This window comes from Micrasema longulum, unplaced genomic scaffold (genome assembly GCF_059751315.1).
Source record: "Micrasema longulum isolate JH-2025_06_02 unplaced genomic scaffold, ASM5975131v1 h1tg002345l, whole genome shotgun sequence".
Classification (NCBI taxonomy): Eukaryota; Metazoa; Arthropoda; class Insecta; order Trichoptera; family Brachycentridae; genus Micrasema; species Micrasema longulum.
In genome coordinates, this window is record NW_028279495.1 from 49,829 (window position 1) to 63,300 (window position 13,472).

At 32.4% G+C, this 13,472-nt stretch overlaps 1 protein-coding gene across 4 annotated transcripts in view; it reads right to left on the reverse strand.

The window, feature by feature from the left end:
* LOC148272387 (uncharacterized) overlaps positions 1-13,472 on the reverse strand; it is a 39,380-nt gene that overhangs the window by 15,067 nt on the left and 10,841 nt on the right. The window contains exon 1 of one of the 4 annotated variants that reach the window (XM_088240108.1): positions 5,083-5,199. The exons of the other annotated variants lie outside the window; for them this stretch is intronic. Coding sequence (XP_088096234.1) covers positions 5,083-5,097 — 15 coding nt within the window. The 5' untranslated portion in view covers positions 5,098-5,199. Of the gene's footprint in view, positions 1-5,082; positions 5,200-13,472 lie in introns of those variants that run through there. 4 annotated transcript variants of the gene reach the window in all.

Genomic DNA, 13,472 nt, shown 5'->3' on the forward strand with positions numbered 1-13,472 from the left:
CATACCGATGAATTGTGCGTTAGAGGGAGAGGTTAATAAACATAACACGGGCATTTCCAACGCATGCGCAGATTTGAAGATTGAAGTTCGTTTGTAATGTCACTTTGAACATGCGTAATGACATGATATTAGTACGGATTTAGTTACCTATAACGTGCGTATTATGTTGGGCGCATTTAGCGTTTCTGGTTCTGATGCGCGGGCTGTCATACTATTGCTCGTGTATCACGTCAGACTTATCATATTACTATAATTTTATAAAACTTAATATACAAGTTGACAAAATGTAAAGAAATGCACTGCCAATGTTTTCGGTTAGGAGTCGCCAGTGGCGCTGACTACTCGGAAGCCAAAAATTCACCAATTGCTTAATAAAGTGCAGCCCCAGTGCTTTCACTGGTAATAATGATTGACTTTGTATGTTGATTATTAATCTGTCATTTGAATAAAAATAAACACGCCCATTGTTGTTTTAATCATTTGTTTAATTTTAACATATTACAACAGATATGAAGAACATTTTAGAGAAGGTAATATAGAAGTCTAGGCATTTACAGGACTTATGACCTGTCATTGGCTGGTTTAAGGGACCACTTTACACACTGTGTAACATTCACCATTCTGCCCATAATTGAAAATCTATATTCCTTCAATTCTTTCATCGGTTGATGTTTGTGAGGGTTAAAGAGCTGAAACCATTATTTATGAGGGTGAGATTCATCTAATTGAATTATTTCACCTACATACTAGGCAACGCCTGAAATTTTATATATTATCTTCTATATCAACTTCTCTAAAATATTCTTCATCTCTGTTGTAATATGTTAATAGTAACAGCTCCCCAGGGAGTTTAATCCAGTCCTTTTCTACAAATGTTTGGACAAACTCAAAATATTGTTGATTGGTCTGATTGACTTAAAATTGAGAATAATGGCGGAGGGGGGGAGGGGCGGCGTAATGGTTTTATGAGAAAGTTAGGGGAGGCGCGCACCGTAAAAGGTTGGGAGCCGCTGCTCTGGATGGACTAAAAAAAGTTCTGGAATGGCGACTCAGAACAGGCAGAAGAAGTATCGGCAAGCCTCAGGCAAGGTTGTCTGGTGACTGGTGTGGAGATTTAAGGTGTAGGCCTATGTTCATCGGTAAGCACGAGGGGGCTAATGATGATGATAATGACAAAAAAGTCCACCTCGCGGTGTAATGATCAGCGCGTTTGGCTACTTTGTATACGAGGCCTTATGTTTGAATGGCGGCGAATTAAAAATTTGAAAATTACAATATTCTTAGTAGGTAAATCCAAATGTTTGTAGATAAATAAGCTTTCCCTAAATACTTCAAGACTGATAGAAATTACAATGGTCATTTTTAGTAATGAGGAGGTTCAGTGATACGGGAAATTGGATATAAACAACGTTTTTTTATACACGGTAAAAATGAAAGCATTTAATTGTACGGTGAAGTTTATCGAGAATGTATGAAAAAAAACACGTTTTGATAATAATGAGAACTCCTTCATCCGAACTCCAGTTATCCGGATTACTAAATATTCGGATCTCCGGAACTCATCAAGTAAAAAATAAAGAAGATGTTATGAAAATAAATAAAAGTAAGCGATTAACTTTGCTGGACATGTTTAAGTAAGTTTTTAACGTGATTCCAATTCGCTTTATTATTTTTAAATGAATAAAAAGTGATCTTAGAGTAAATTTTGTGTTCTCTCAAAATGTTACCTTCATTTAATAGTTAAAACAATTATCCGGTGTTTTAATATACGGATAATGTCTGGCACTTATTAAAATCAAACATCCATATGGGGAGAGTGTCATCAGAAAGCGTCTGGATTTCATAACAATGTTTTGTTTTTGAAATTATTTATAATATATGTACATATTTTATTTAATAGTTAGGTATGACTAGATGTTCAAATTTTATTTGTACAACTATCTAAAATAAATACAATACAATACAATCCGGTCAATTTTTGAAACGCTTTTTTTGTATAAAAAAAACACTATTATTGTAACTTTATATTTGTTTTTTAAATGTTGTTAAATTTTTAAACTAGTTTCTGTAGCTTTAGTGGTTCCTTTTTTTAAAATGCCTTCTCTTGTTTGCGAGTGATTTTTGCTCTTAGAAACAAGAAAGAAGAGAAGCTCCTTAAATAGACCGCAGCCAAAACATCGCCAAACATTCTGACAAATAAAAAACAAAACTCCAAAATGTTTCCTTGGAAGTACAACGAAAACAAAAAAAAACTACCTTTCTGAAGTAAATATAAACCTTGTAGATGCAAGGTAAAATATAATGCAACTCCCGAGAAAAAGAGGCATAGACTTAAGAAAATAAATAAGTTCCTAAGGAACTTAATTATTTTCTTTCTCAGTACATAGATTGATTTGAAATATTAACTTTATTTTGTTTATATCTGGACTGATATCAGAAGCGTAAGGCCGATGATCAGATAAACTCTATTCTGTAGATTGTTAAATACACGAAAATAAAAATAAAATTACGACAAGATCTACGATAAAACAAATCTACCCATCCTTCCCTTATTTGTACCTGGTGCCATATGCAATGCATTGGAAAAGTTGCTTTTTATGTGGGAAATGAGTCAATTCTGTGTAGGAGTCCATCATACAATACACTTATTTTTATTTATTTTATTTATGACTTATATTATTCATTGAACACGCAAAACATAGATCTGTTAATATTACATTATAAATACTTATATAACATACGAATATAAGAGAAAATATGTTAGGAATGTAATGACGACAGAGAGTTATATTTTTTTGTGTTGAAAAAATAACCAACAGGTAACTCTTTACTCTAGATTCGAAAGTAATAATTTAATTGCGTATTTCAGTTTGTATTTAATCTAGAATTGATTGTATTTAAAACCTGTGCAAATATATCGTAGGTACTCAAATTATTGAAAATAATTGTATTCACTCAAAAGATATAAATACTTTTCAAATCAAACGTAGAAAGCAAAACCTTCAAACACCTCCCATAAAATACAGCTTCGAAACCACAGAATGGTAGTTATTAGATCCTTACTATACTAGTGAAATGGCGGTAACATTAATAATGTAAAGATACCCGTGTCTTTGTTTTTTTACAATAAATTTATCCTACATTTTTAGGTTTATGTAAAATATTTTGTCATTATTACTTCCGACGTTTAATTTTTAATTTTAATTTTAATAGTTATAATTTATCATTAATATAAGATTAAGTTTGTTAATATTTTGATTATTTTGTTGTAATTTTTCTAGTTATTAAGTTCTATCTTCCTTCTAATTTTACTGTAAGTTTCTATTTTCTGTTAAATAGGCACTATCAGGTTTTGGTGGGTTTTTCTGTTAGTGCCTATTTCAATTTATGTTGATATTTTTATTGGTTTGGATATGTGTTTATTATTACAATTGATATTTTGATGTTATTCTTGTACTTATATTTTTCTTGTCTTTTGTTTGTATGTATATTGTTATTCCTGTCTGTTTATGTTTTTCTTATGTTTATAAATGTAACTTGTTTTTGGCCGATGTTATCAAGTTTTGGTAGTAGGCCCTAATAAAGAAAAAAAATAAAAAAATAATTACATTTCAAAATAGGAATAAAAAAATGCATATTAATACAAAACCACAGGTATTTTTTTCATTAATCTCCAACAAATATTTTGGATATTAAGACCCGCGGTGCACGATGTTTCATTATACCTAGTAAATAGATGGATAAAACTGGATTTTCTTAAAGATATCCTGTATCTTGGCATGTATACAAATATTGAATTTACTGGCGAAAACAAATCAGCCCGATCAACCCCTGTAAGTTCTTAAAAGCCGCGGAGGTGTCGGTGGGAAGCGAGCGGCGCGGCGGCGCGACGTCGCGGCGGCGGAGCGAGAGCGAGGGTCGGGGGCGTCATCCCCCGCAAGAGTGCATTCAACCCTAGGCGAAAGTGAAAATCCGATAACTGAACAAACCCAATGCAACTTTCATAGCCAACCATGTGACGGAACCCTTCGAGACTACAGCTCTCGTGTCACCGAGCAAAAATTCACCGAACACTCCCCCCAGATCGCGCAATACACTACTCGCACTTTTGCTAAGTGTCTGGGGACTTGACGCTAAATTCAGCTGGTCGTAGATCAAGCTTAATTTTGAGTTACTGAAGAAAATGCGCATGCTTTGACACACACAGACGTACGTGCATGTGTATTACGACGGTGCGTGCGCGCGATCATATCGACACGCACGTGAAAAGCACGCATTCCTCTACTCTCGATTGTCAAAAGGGCGAGTATCGAGCATACACCTCACCTCAATCACGATACTAATGAAACTGTCATTCTTATACGCGACGCGGAATATCAGATACGAGTGTTAGTGGAGTCGCGCAAACACGCAGGTTGGTGACTGCTTGGAAGCTTGGGGCAGTATAGTTTTGGCGTAAGGGAGGCCACTCACCCCATTAAAGCAAAGACGCTAGCATGGGGGAGGATGTTATTATCATATATGAATATGCAAGAGTTATACGTTGTTGTATGCTAATACCGACGTGCGTTGCTACGCACTTATTACTCATGCGCTCCTGGACAATAAATATATTTCACAACATTAATATTATTATTATGTATTACCGTGCACTAAAACTTTTATTATACCGATGACTATCCTTTTTTGTATTGAAAATGATGCAAATAAATAATAAAAAAATGCGTTGAGTGCTAATTGTATTATTTATCAATAATATTACTGGGAAGTTTTGTTAAATTTATTCTTTTATTTAAATGAATCACAAAATAATTTAAACCGGAAATACAAAATAATTTACGAAACAAATTCAATACGCAACTTTTTAACGCGTTAAATAATATTCATAAATGACAAGCATGCACACAATAATATGTGTTCACGTAAAAGCTGCGAGAATCGATTATTTTGATTTTCATGTGCAAATTATCCGACAAGTGAAAGTCCACCGGCTGGTATGTTCAGTCAACACAATATTTTCACACTCAAAATGCTTAGTAAATTGTTAAAAACACTGCAAACTGAATTTATCTAATAACTTACCCAATAATAATGCATCGTAAGGGTTGTTATAGTACCGCCTCGAGAAACGCACTGTCGACCTCCACGCACACCGACGCTCACGGGTCAACTTAAAATAATGAAATCACGGTACACGGAAGGAACGAGAGGTATCCGCCACCCGGAGCGCAGGAGTAGCGCGGTGGTTAGCGCGCCGGCCGAGAGGGAAAAGCTTTCCTCACTGCACTGGAACGCCAGCCGACCGCGCGGAGCGGGGGACGTACGGTGCACCCCCTGCACCTCTGCGCCCCTAGCAGAGGAAACGATAGCGACGGAGGGGTGACGAGAAACGCTTTCCCGAGTGTAGACGATTTTTCCTGATAGTTCATTATTTTATATGAGTCAAAAGGCAGACATGATGACGAAAACCCAAAAGAGTAAAATTGTGTGGCTGTTTTAGTAATGGAAGACTATATTTGTCTTTAGCGATCTTATTGTTCCAAAAGAAACTCGTTCAAAATAAGGATTTTTATTATATCGATAAATAGCATTAACCGTAGATGTCCAAGTATTTTTTTCGTTTACTGTCAGAAAAGGTAATTTTTAAATAATTTGTTCACACGCATAGTATATATTATAAACACTTAAACTGTTTTATAATTTTAAAACAAACATTTGAAAACACTAAAAAAAAAAACAAATGTAATTCTATTTTGTGTAATTCTATAACTAAATATGCATGCGAAATTGATCGACGAATAACTTCAAATTGTACGTTTTCTGGTATGTATCTTTGTTGAATTACCTTTTAAAATAAAATCAATAAACACAAAAAATAACCACAGAAGTATCTGCGTAAGTATCAAAACCTATTAAGGTGAAAGATAGTGTTGTAAAAATTATACGGATAAATAAATTTAAACGTTTGTGTGAACAAAAATATGAAAAGATCTCTGATGATTTTAAATATAAAATTTTCACAAAAAAATTAAATAAAAATTTTGTTTCCAGAGAGAAAAATTTCCGTTCATCGATTTGGTTATAATCCAGTTTGGAATTCTAAATTGCATCGCGATGGTAAATTCATTGGTATGACACAGACGGGCAGCAGTAAAAGTGAACAGGGGGAGCGGAGAGGTAACACAGAGGGTTGTGGGGATCGATAAAACTTTCTCTTTTACTGACGCCGTCTGCTTGTGGAACATACCTTCGTATGGACCGCGCGAGTCCAAATGAAGAGACACCTAACAAACATTCGAGGAAAACATGCAGCTCAGTAACAGATGCGTGATGCTCTTTTTGTCAATTCTGTTGTTTTACACGCTATTTTAAACGAACGTGGTGATGAGTAGGAATTGTTGGAAAATATGCGAGTGTAAATAGCGCGATTCGGGAAATTTCATGACGAATTTTAAGCCTGATCTTTCAGTGAAAATATATTTTACTTTTCATAATATTTTATTGATAACAGCGGTTTTCAATTGACGTTAAAATGGATTATTTGAATCGTCTTTCCTTTTGATTTGGATGTAAATTTTTTGAAATAAGTTGATGGCCTGAGATCTATCTTAAATATGTGTCGTTTTGAAGCTTTTATAGGTTCATTCACAAACTTTGGTAGATAATTAATAAACTATTGTCAAAAAAGAATTAGAATATAATACATTTATACAGAATAAGAAATGCACTATTACCTACCTATTAAAATATTACGTATGGAATCAAAAAGGTCCTTGACTAACGTTTCTAAGTTTTAATTTAGGTCAAAACAAATTATAATAAATTTATTTCTGAATATGTTACATTAAACCATTTAAATCATTTTTACGGAATCAAATATGAAGAGATATTTTTGTTTTTATACAATTAAAAAAATATTATAAGTTGACGCGTTAAAGTCAACTTTTGATTATATATTTAAATAAATGTGTATTTTTATATTAGGCAAGACTATCATGCTGAATACATTTAACATAATTAAAATAAAACAATTTTGTTTTTAACCTCTCATTTAAATTTTTTTAAATTATAATAATAACCACAAAGTTAGTGCTTCAAATAAAAATTATATATTTAATATGCGGCATTTCCATTATGTTTTATTACCATACAAAATGACTCGTACATAAGTATAAAATAAAGCCACGAGCCGAGTAGGTATCAATAAAAATATCAGTATAAATTGTACCAAGTACCTACCCTCTCTTGCCTAGTAAATAATATTCTTGCAGTAAAAAGAATAGTAATTTAAAAACAACATTACAGAATCCTACTATTGTTTGAATGGAAAATGATGAATTTTCCAGTGGTTTACGGTAAAATCTCCCTTGAGTGTTTTCTATGAAGGTCAGGGGCGAGGGGGGGCACTAGGCACTATAGAAATGTCAGTACAGGGGGTTAGTGTGCGAAACTCTCACCACGGTAAAGCGCCACCACTAGCAGCCATTTTGTGCAAAGCATTTCACACGGAAAATGCTTATTCATAAAAAAAACATGCTCGAACTGATAGCACATTCTCTAATAATAATAACGCTTACTAGAAATACCAAAAATAAATTGTTTTTTAATATTATTATTAGATCGGAATAAAATTTCGTATGAAATAAAAACGTTTTAAATAGATTTTTTTATTTAGTTTAAGTTCAAATAACATTTTCATGAAGTAATTCCTGAAATTTGAATTCTTACGACTAAAAAAAATAATTAAACATATCAAAATCCCTTTTGTCGTTATCTTCTAAAACCCAGCGTTAGAGAGTTTAATTTATTTGTCTTTATAAGTTTATCTTTGATAAGTCTTAACCCATATATTGACATATCTTTTTTACACATTTGATGGTTGAAATGACTTCAGAAATCCTAACAGTTTTAGTGGTTTTGACTGAATGCTGTTTTATGAGAGAAAATGAGATAATATTATGTATCCTATAGGAAACATTGAGAAGATTTTAATTATAAATTCAAAATATTAACAATTTGAAAAAATTCGTCTAGCTTTTAAAAAATCTTAAATTTGATTCCTTTGATCAACCCGTATAATAATTTTTAAATAAGAGTATATCAAAAATGAAAATAAGCAAAAGTTTTAAGCAGTGTTATCGTACAAATAGTATAGTATAATAAATATGTTTTTCACTAAAACATCGCACCTGAATTATTATTAATTTTAGCTTTATGTTAATAATTTCTGACAATTCAATGAAAATTATTTTTTATTCTATAGGATAGGAAAAAACACATTGTTAAACATATTAGAAACATAATATTATTTTTAAAATCTTGTCTCGGACTTTGTCATTATTTAAAATTTATATTAGAGCACTTACTTTGTGGTTATTCATTCAAATAAATATGAAACAACTTTGTTTATAATGACGTATTTTTTCTACCGACCGGTTTCAAAGCTACACAAGTTTCTTTATTAAGGTATAATTAACTAATGCTTGGGTATCTTTAAAACCGGCAGGTTAAAAAAAATAAGTGTTAACAAACAAAGCTGTATTATGTTTATTTTAATTTTCATTATTATGATTTCATAACCCGCAAATTTGGTGCATTGGCCGCTACTTTAGGTATTCTCGTTGCAGCGTATTTTTGCTGTTAGTTATTTTTTTTTTTTTGTCAAAATAAATATTTGCGTTCTTATAATTTACGCAAATATTTAATTTTGAAGGCCATTTTCAACGAGTTGTAAATAACTCACTATTAGAAAATGGGAACCAAATTGGGTTAGAGTGGGATTCGAACCACGGACCTTTGATCCATGAGTCCGAGACACTAGCCACGGGACCACAATCTGATTCGTATAAAGCTCCAGGTTCCAGTCCAGAGGTTATTAAATATTGCTGAATCAGGAATTAAACCTGAAACTTTATGTTTCATATCTAAGTGCGCTTACATTTACACCAGGAGGCAAACTTTTAGGAAAACAAAATATCCAAAGAAAAGAAAACGTAAACAAGTCCCACGTAGTAACAAACACCACTGAAGTATTTGGGTTGTTTACTGTTTGTTTATATAGAGAAGTAGAGTCGGTGGAAAATCATTTAAGCCCTCTGGCGCCCCCCTGCCTCCTGTTCCTGCCCCCCGGCTCGTGTCCCCTAGAGCCCCACTCCGTTTGCCCCGCGTTTAATTCAGGAATTTCCCATGAATGAATGTGTATTTTTTGTGATATTTTTTTTAGTGATTTTCGTAAATACATTTTTTCAAAGGATTTTTTTATGCGAAGTGCCGAAAACATGTCATCGGTAGTTGAAATATTGTTAACGATGAAATTGATCGATAATTTAACTGCACGAAAAGGAAAGTGGATTAGTGGAATGTAAATAATCCATTAGAAGTATTTGTACCGAGGCTGACTATAAATAAATAATTGTTTATGAGTATTAATTAAATTTTCAGTATTTTATTATGGAGTCGAAGAAATTCCTTGAAAAGGGAATATAAAAGTCTTTATTTACGGATGGAGTTTAGTAAAACATATTTTCGTCAATTAATATTTTGAGTGTTGTGTTGAACGATAAATGAACAAGGTTACTTTTTACCTACTTTAATTTTGTACCTTACCGTCGAAAAAAGACTGGTACAAATATCATATTTTTTAATGTTGATAATTAAAAAAATAAAAGTTAATACGTATAACATTGATTTCATTAATTCCAAGGACTGGAAGTCTCTAATAAAAATAATCTATACAATGAAGACCGCGAACAGATTAACGAAGCAGCGGCTATATCAGAATATTTAAAAGACTTTGTCTGGAAAAATAAACATATGCATATAGAAAGCAAAGTGCGCATATAGAAAACTTGTGTCCGGCCGATAGTGGCATACGGAATGGAATGAAAATCCGAAAACAAAACAATAACACTGCCTAGAACTACAGAAATGAAGACATTGCGCACTGTTCTGGTAAAGACGCTGAGGAACAGGATAAAAAATACTGTCATACGTGAAGCTTGCAACATAGGAGATGGGGCAGGAAAAGGAGACGATTCTGGCGCGACCACGTGGAGAGAATGGATACCAACAGACTTCCACACGTGGCAGCAAGCATCATGCCAGAGGGTAACCGCCGACCGGGAAAATCTTCAAAGAGGTGGCGAGACAGTTGGAGTTTGGTGTCCCAGGAAACCTTTTTGTAATCATAGGTCATCGAATCTACTACAAGATTAATAATAATAATAATAAAATGCATTTTATCAAATCCTTTAATAAATAAAAGCGGCACTCGTGATGTTGGCTAGATGCTTGCTTTTACTCAGAGGGCTGCGGATTCGATTCTCGGTTTAATCACAAAAAATAAATATGATTTTTCATAAGCCTGGCCCAATAGTCTCCTGGCTTATTAGGGTGCAAAAAAAAAATCCCTTAACTATTCTAATTCTTTTTAATCTTACATAGGTATGATGAATAAAGGTTTGTTTTGCTATTCACAGATACAAAAATATCAACGAAATTCTATAGGATTACAAAAACAGAAGAGAAAGCAAATTTTCAAAGAACTGCAATGAAAAATCATTTTTGACATGTGTTTCGCTTTGGTAAAAAACATGTTAAGAGAACATAATTCCAGATCATCTATTATGTTCTTTAGAATTTTTTGTATCTCAATAGAAAAAATATATCGACTAATAAATTATTCTATGGTTAACAATTTCATTAGCCGCGACAGTATAAAAATATCGTAAATGAACGTAGACGCGACGCATAGAATATGTTTTATTACCTATGTACAGTCGAAATGCAGAAATTTCTTCGTTCGGTCGCCAGCCTCGGATCAATAGTGGCTAGAAATGGTGTCCCCCCTCCCCTACGTCCTCCGCCGCCACCATCCACCCCCTAGTAACCTGTCCTGGCCCCACCCCTATTTCCGTCTGAAGACACTAATGTGCGAATATTATTGTGAGTTTTATCATGAACTTCCGGCGGCGAATTTACTTAAAACATTATGTGCAAAGGTTCACTGCTTTGAGCTCGAGTCTATCGAGAGAAGAATTGTAAATCTAAAAAAAGGTGGGGAAATGTTTAGTGTATTAGAGTGTATAATATATATGTAGGAACACATATACCTACATGAAATACGTTGTATTAGAGTGTATAATACATATTATGTATAAAAAAATATTTAAAAAAATTATAAATTATCTGTGGATGACGCATTTGGCTACAATACATTTTTACATGTACATATCGGTAGCCCAAAGCAATACTGAGATAAACCCAATATTTCCAATTTTGAGATACACGTGCAGATGTGTTAATCAATTAATTAAATCAACGCTGTCCAACTGGCGGCCCACGAGGTGAAAGCTGGAAAGTGCTTGAAGATATTTTATACACTTGAAAATATTTTATTTTTTCTCGTAGAAGTTGGTATCGATGAAGATTTGAGAGCGAATTTTGATGATAAAATTTTTCTTTGTTCACTTGCACTCCTAACAGATATAACAAATTATTTCAATGTTTTAAATAAATCCTTGCAGTGAAAATATCAAAATGTGTGCTGTCTTTATAAACATGTTACTAGATTTAGAAACAAACTAAAATGGTTGAAATGAAATTTGTAGGAAAATAATTTAAAATTTTAAATCTTAAAATAAATTAAACATTTTAAATCTTGCAAAAAGATCCATGAAGAAATGAAGGAATGTAATATAGAAGTTAATTTTGATTTGTTTTATCGAAAGTAGATGCCCTGATTGACGGTTTTAATACAATATTTTCTCAATTTTATGACCTTAAATTGAGTATTAATTTATTCAGTGATCCATTAACTATATGATATTATCTCCGTTGATCCTAAATATCAAATGGAATTATGCGACCTTCAGGCCCATTTATTGCATCTACTGGCATAGAAGTATTAGAACTTTTGGGTGTAGAAAGATACTAAAAAATTAGAGATTTTGGGCTTTAAATCATTTCAATGTTTGGATGTACATACATCCGCGAGCGGGCCTTCTCTGACATGAAATACATAAAATCAAAATATAGAAACAGCTTTAAGGACTCCACACTTGAAAATACAAGTAGACTTTCCACAAAAAAATTTGATATTGACATTGAAGAAATTGTTGCTCAGTAACTACGGCCACAATCCTCTCATCAAATTAGTAATAAGTAAAATCTTTGTTTTGTAAACGTAATTAATTTATAATGAATATTGTTTTATTTTAAAAAATTTAAATTACTTAATAATTTTATTTATTACATTATTTTTTCGTTTTAATAAAATAACTTTTGCATTGACAATAACTGACTTTTTCTTTACCTATCCTCTTTGGCTACGAAATGTGTACTAAAGAAAAAATGGCCCGCGGCCTACAAGAAGTTGGACAGCGCTGAATTAAATTAATGTTTTCAAATATTAAAATTAGTGCCTTGGGTCTAAAAGGGCTAATGTCGGATTTTATTAAAATAAATTGCCAACGTTTTGTACAGGATTGATGTCAAATAAAAAAAATACATATATAACAAATTTATATACACACACACACATATGTGGTAGTGGTTTTTTTATTGATAATAGTTTCAAACACCACAAACAGTTCATTATAAGGAAACAAAATACCTGCAAAATTACCCTCTTTTAGACCCAAGCCACAGAAATATTGAAGTAGATAGTTAACCTATGTATTTTTATTTATTTATTTAATCCAATATAAAATACATATACATTGTTTACAAATGAAAATGTTTATACAATAGGTACATTCAATTTAATATTTTTTTTATTTATGGATGTAGCCACTCCACTGGCCCACAGGCACGTTCCGAGGTGTCGGAGTATTATTTATTTTATACATAATTGTTCATACTTTTACATCAATTGTTGTGTAAAAATTCAAAAGAAATAAAAACAAATCAAAACATACCTACATTAATAAAACGAGAAAGAATTTTCAAGAAACTGAAATTTTATTCTTATATATGAAACATATTCCTCAGCTTCCTGTCCAGTCATTTTAGCAATCCATTTATGGACTCGAGCTTTGAAAATATTGTTTTTCATTTTATTCACCAATACTCGTATGTCCTTGCTTAAAAATTTGTATCACTTAGGGGCCAGAAAAGTATAATGCCTTTATTTATTTATTATGTATTGTTTTTTGTATTTGCCCAGTGTCGTAAATTTGTTATCCGTCATTATGTCTCTGAGGATTTTGATGAAAATGTCTTAAAATTGTCTTTATGTATATTTGTCTTATGTCTAATACTGAAAATTCTGTAAAAAGTCTGTCTGTAGAGTATTGGTAAGGCTTTTTGTTGGCTACTCTAAGTAAGGCTTTTTGTGCTTTCATTAATAGCTCTTATGTGGTTTTACGCGTTCCTCCCCATCCTATTATAATGTTCCTAATCTACTTCAAATAATTTAATTCAGTCAGATGCTTTGTAAACCTTAAAGTCTGATTATCTCAGAATATGTTCTT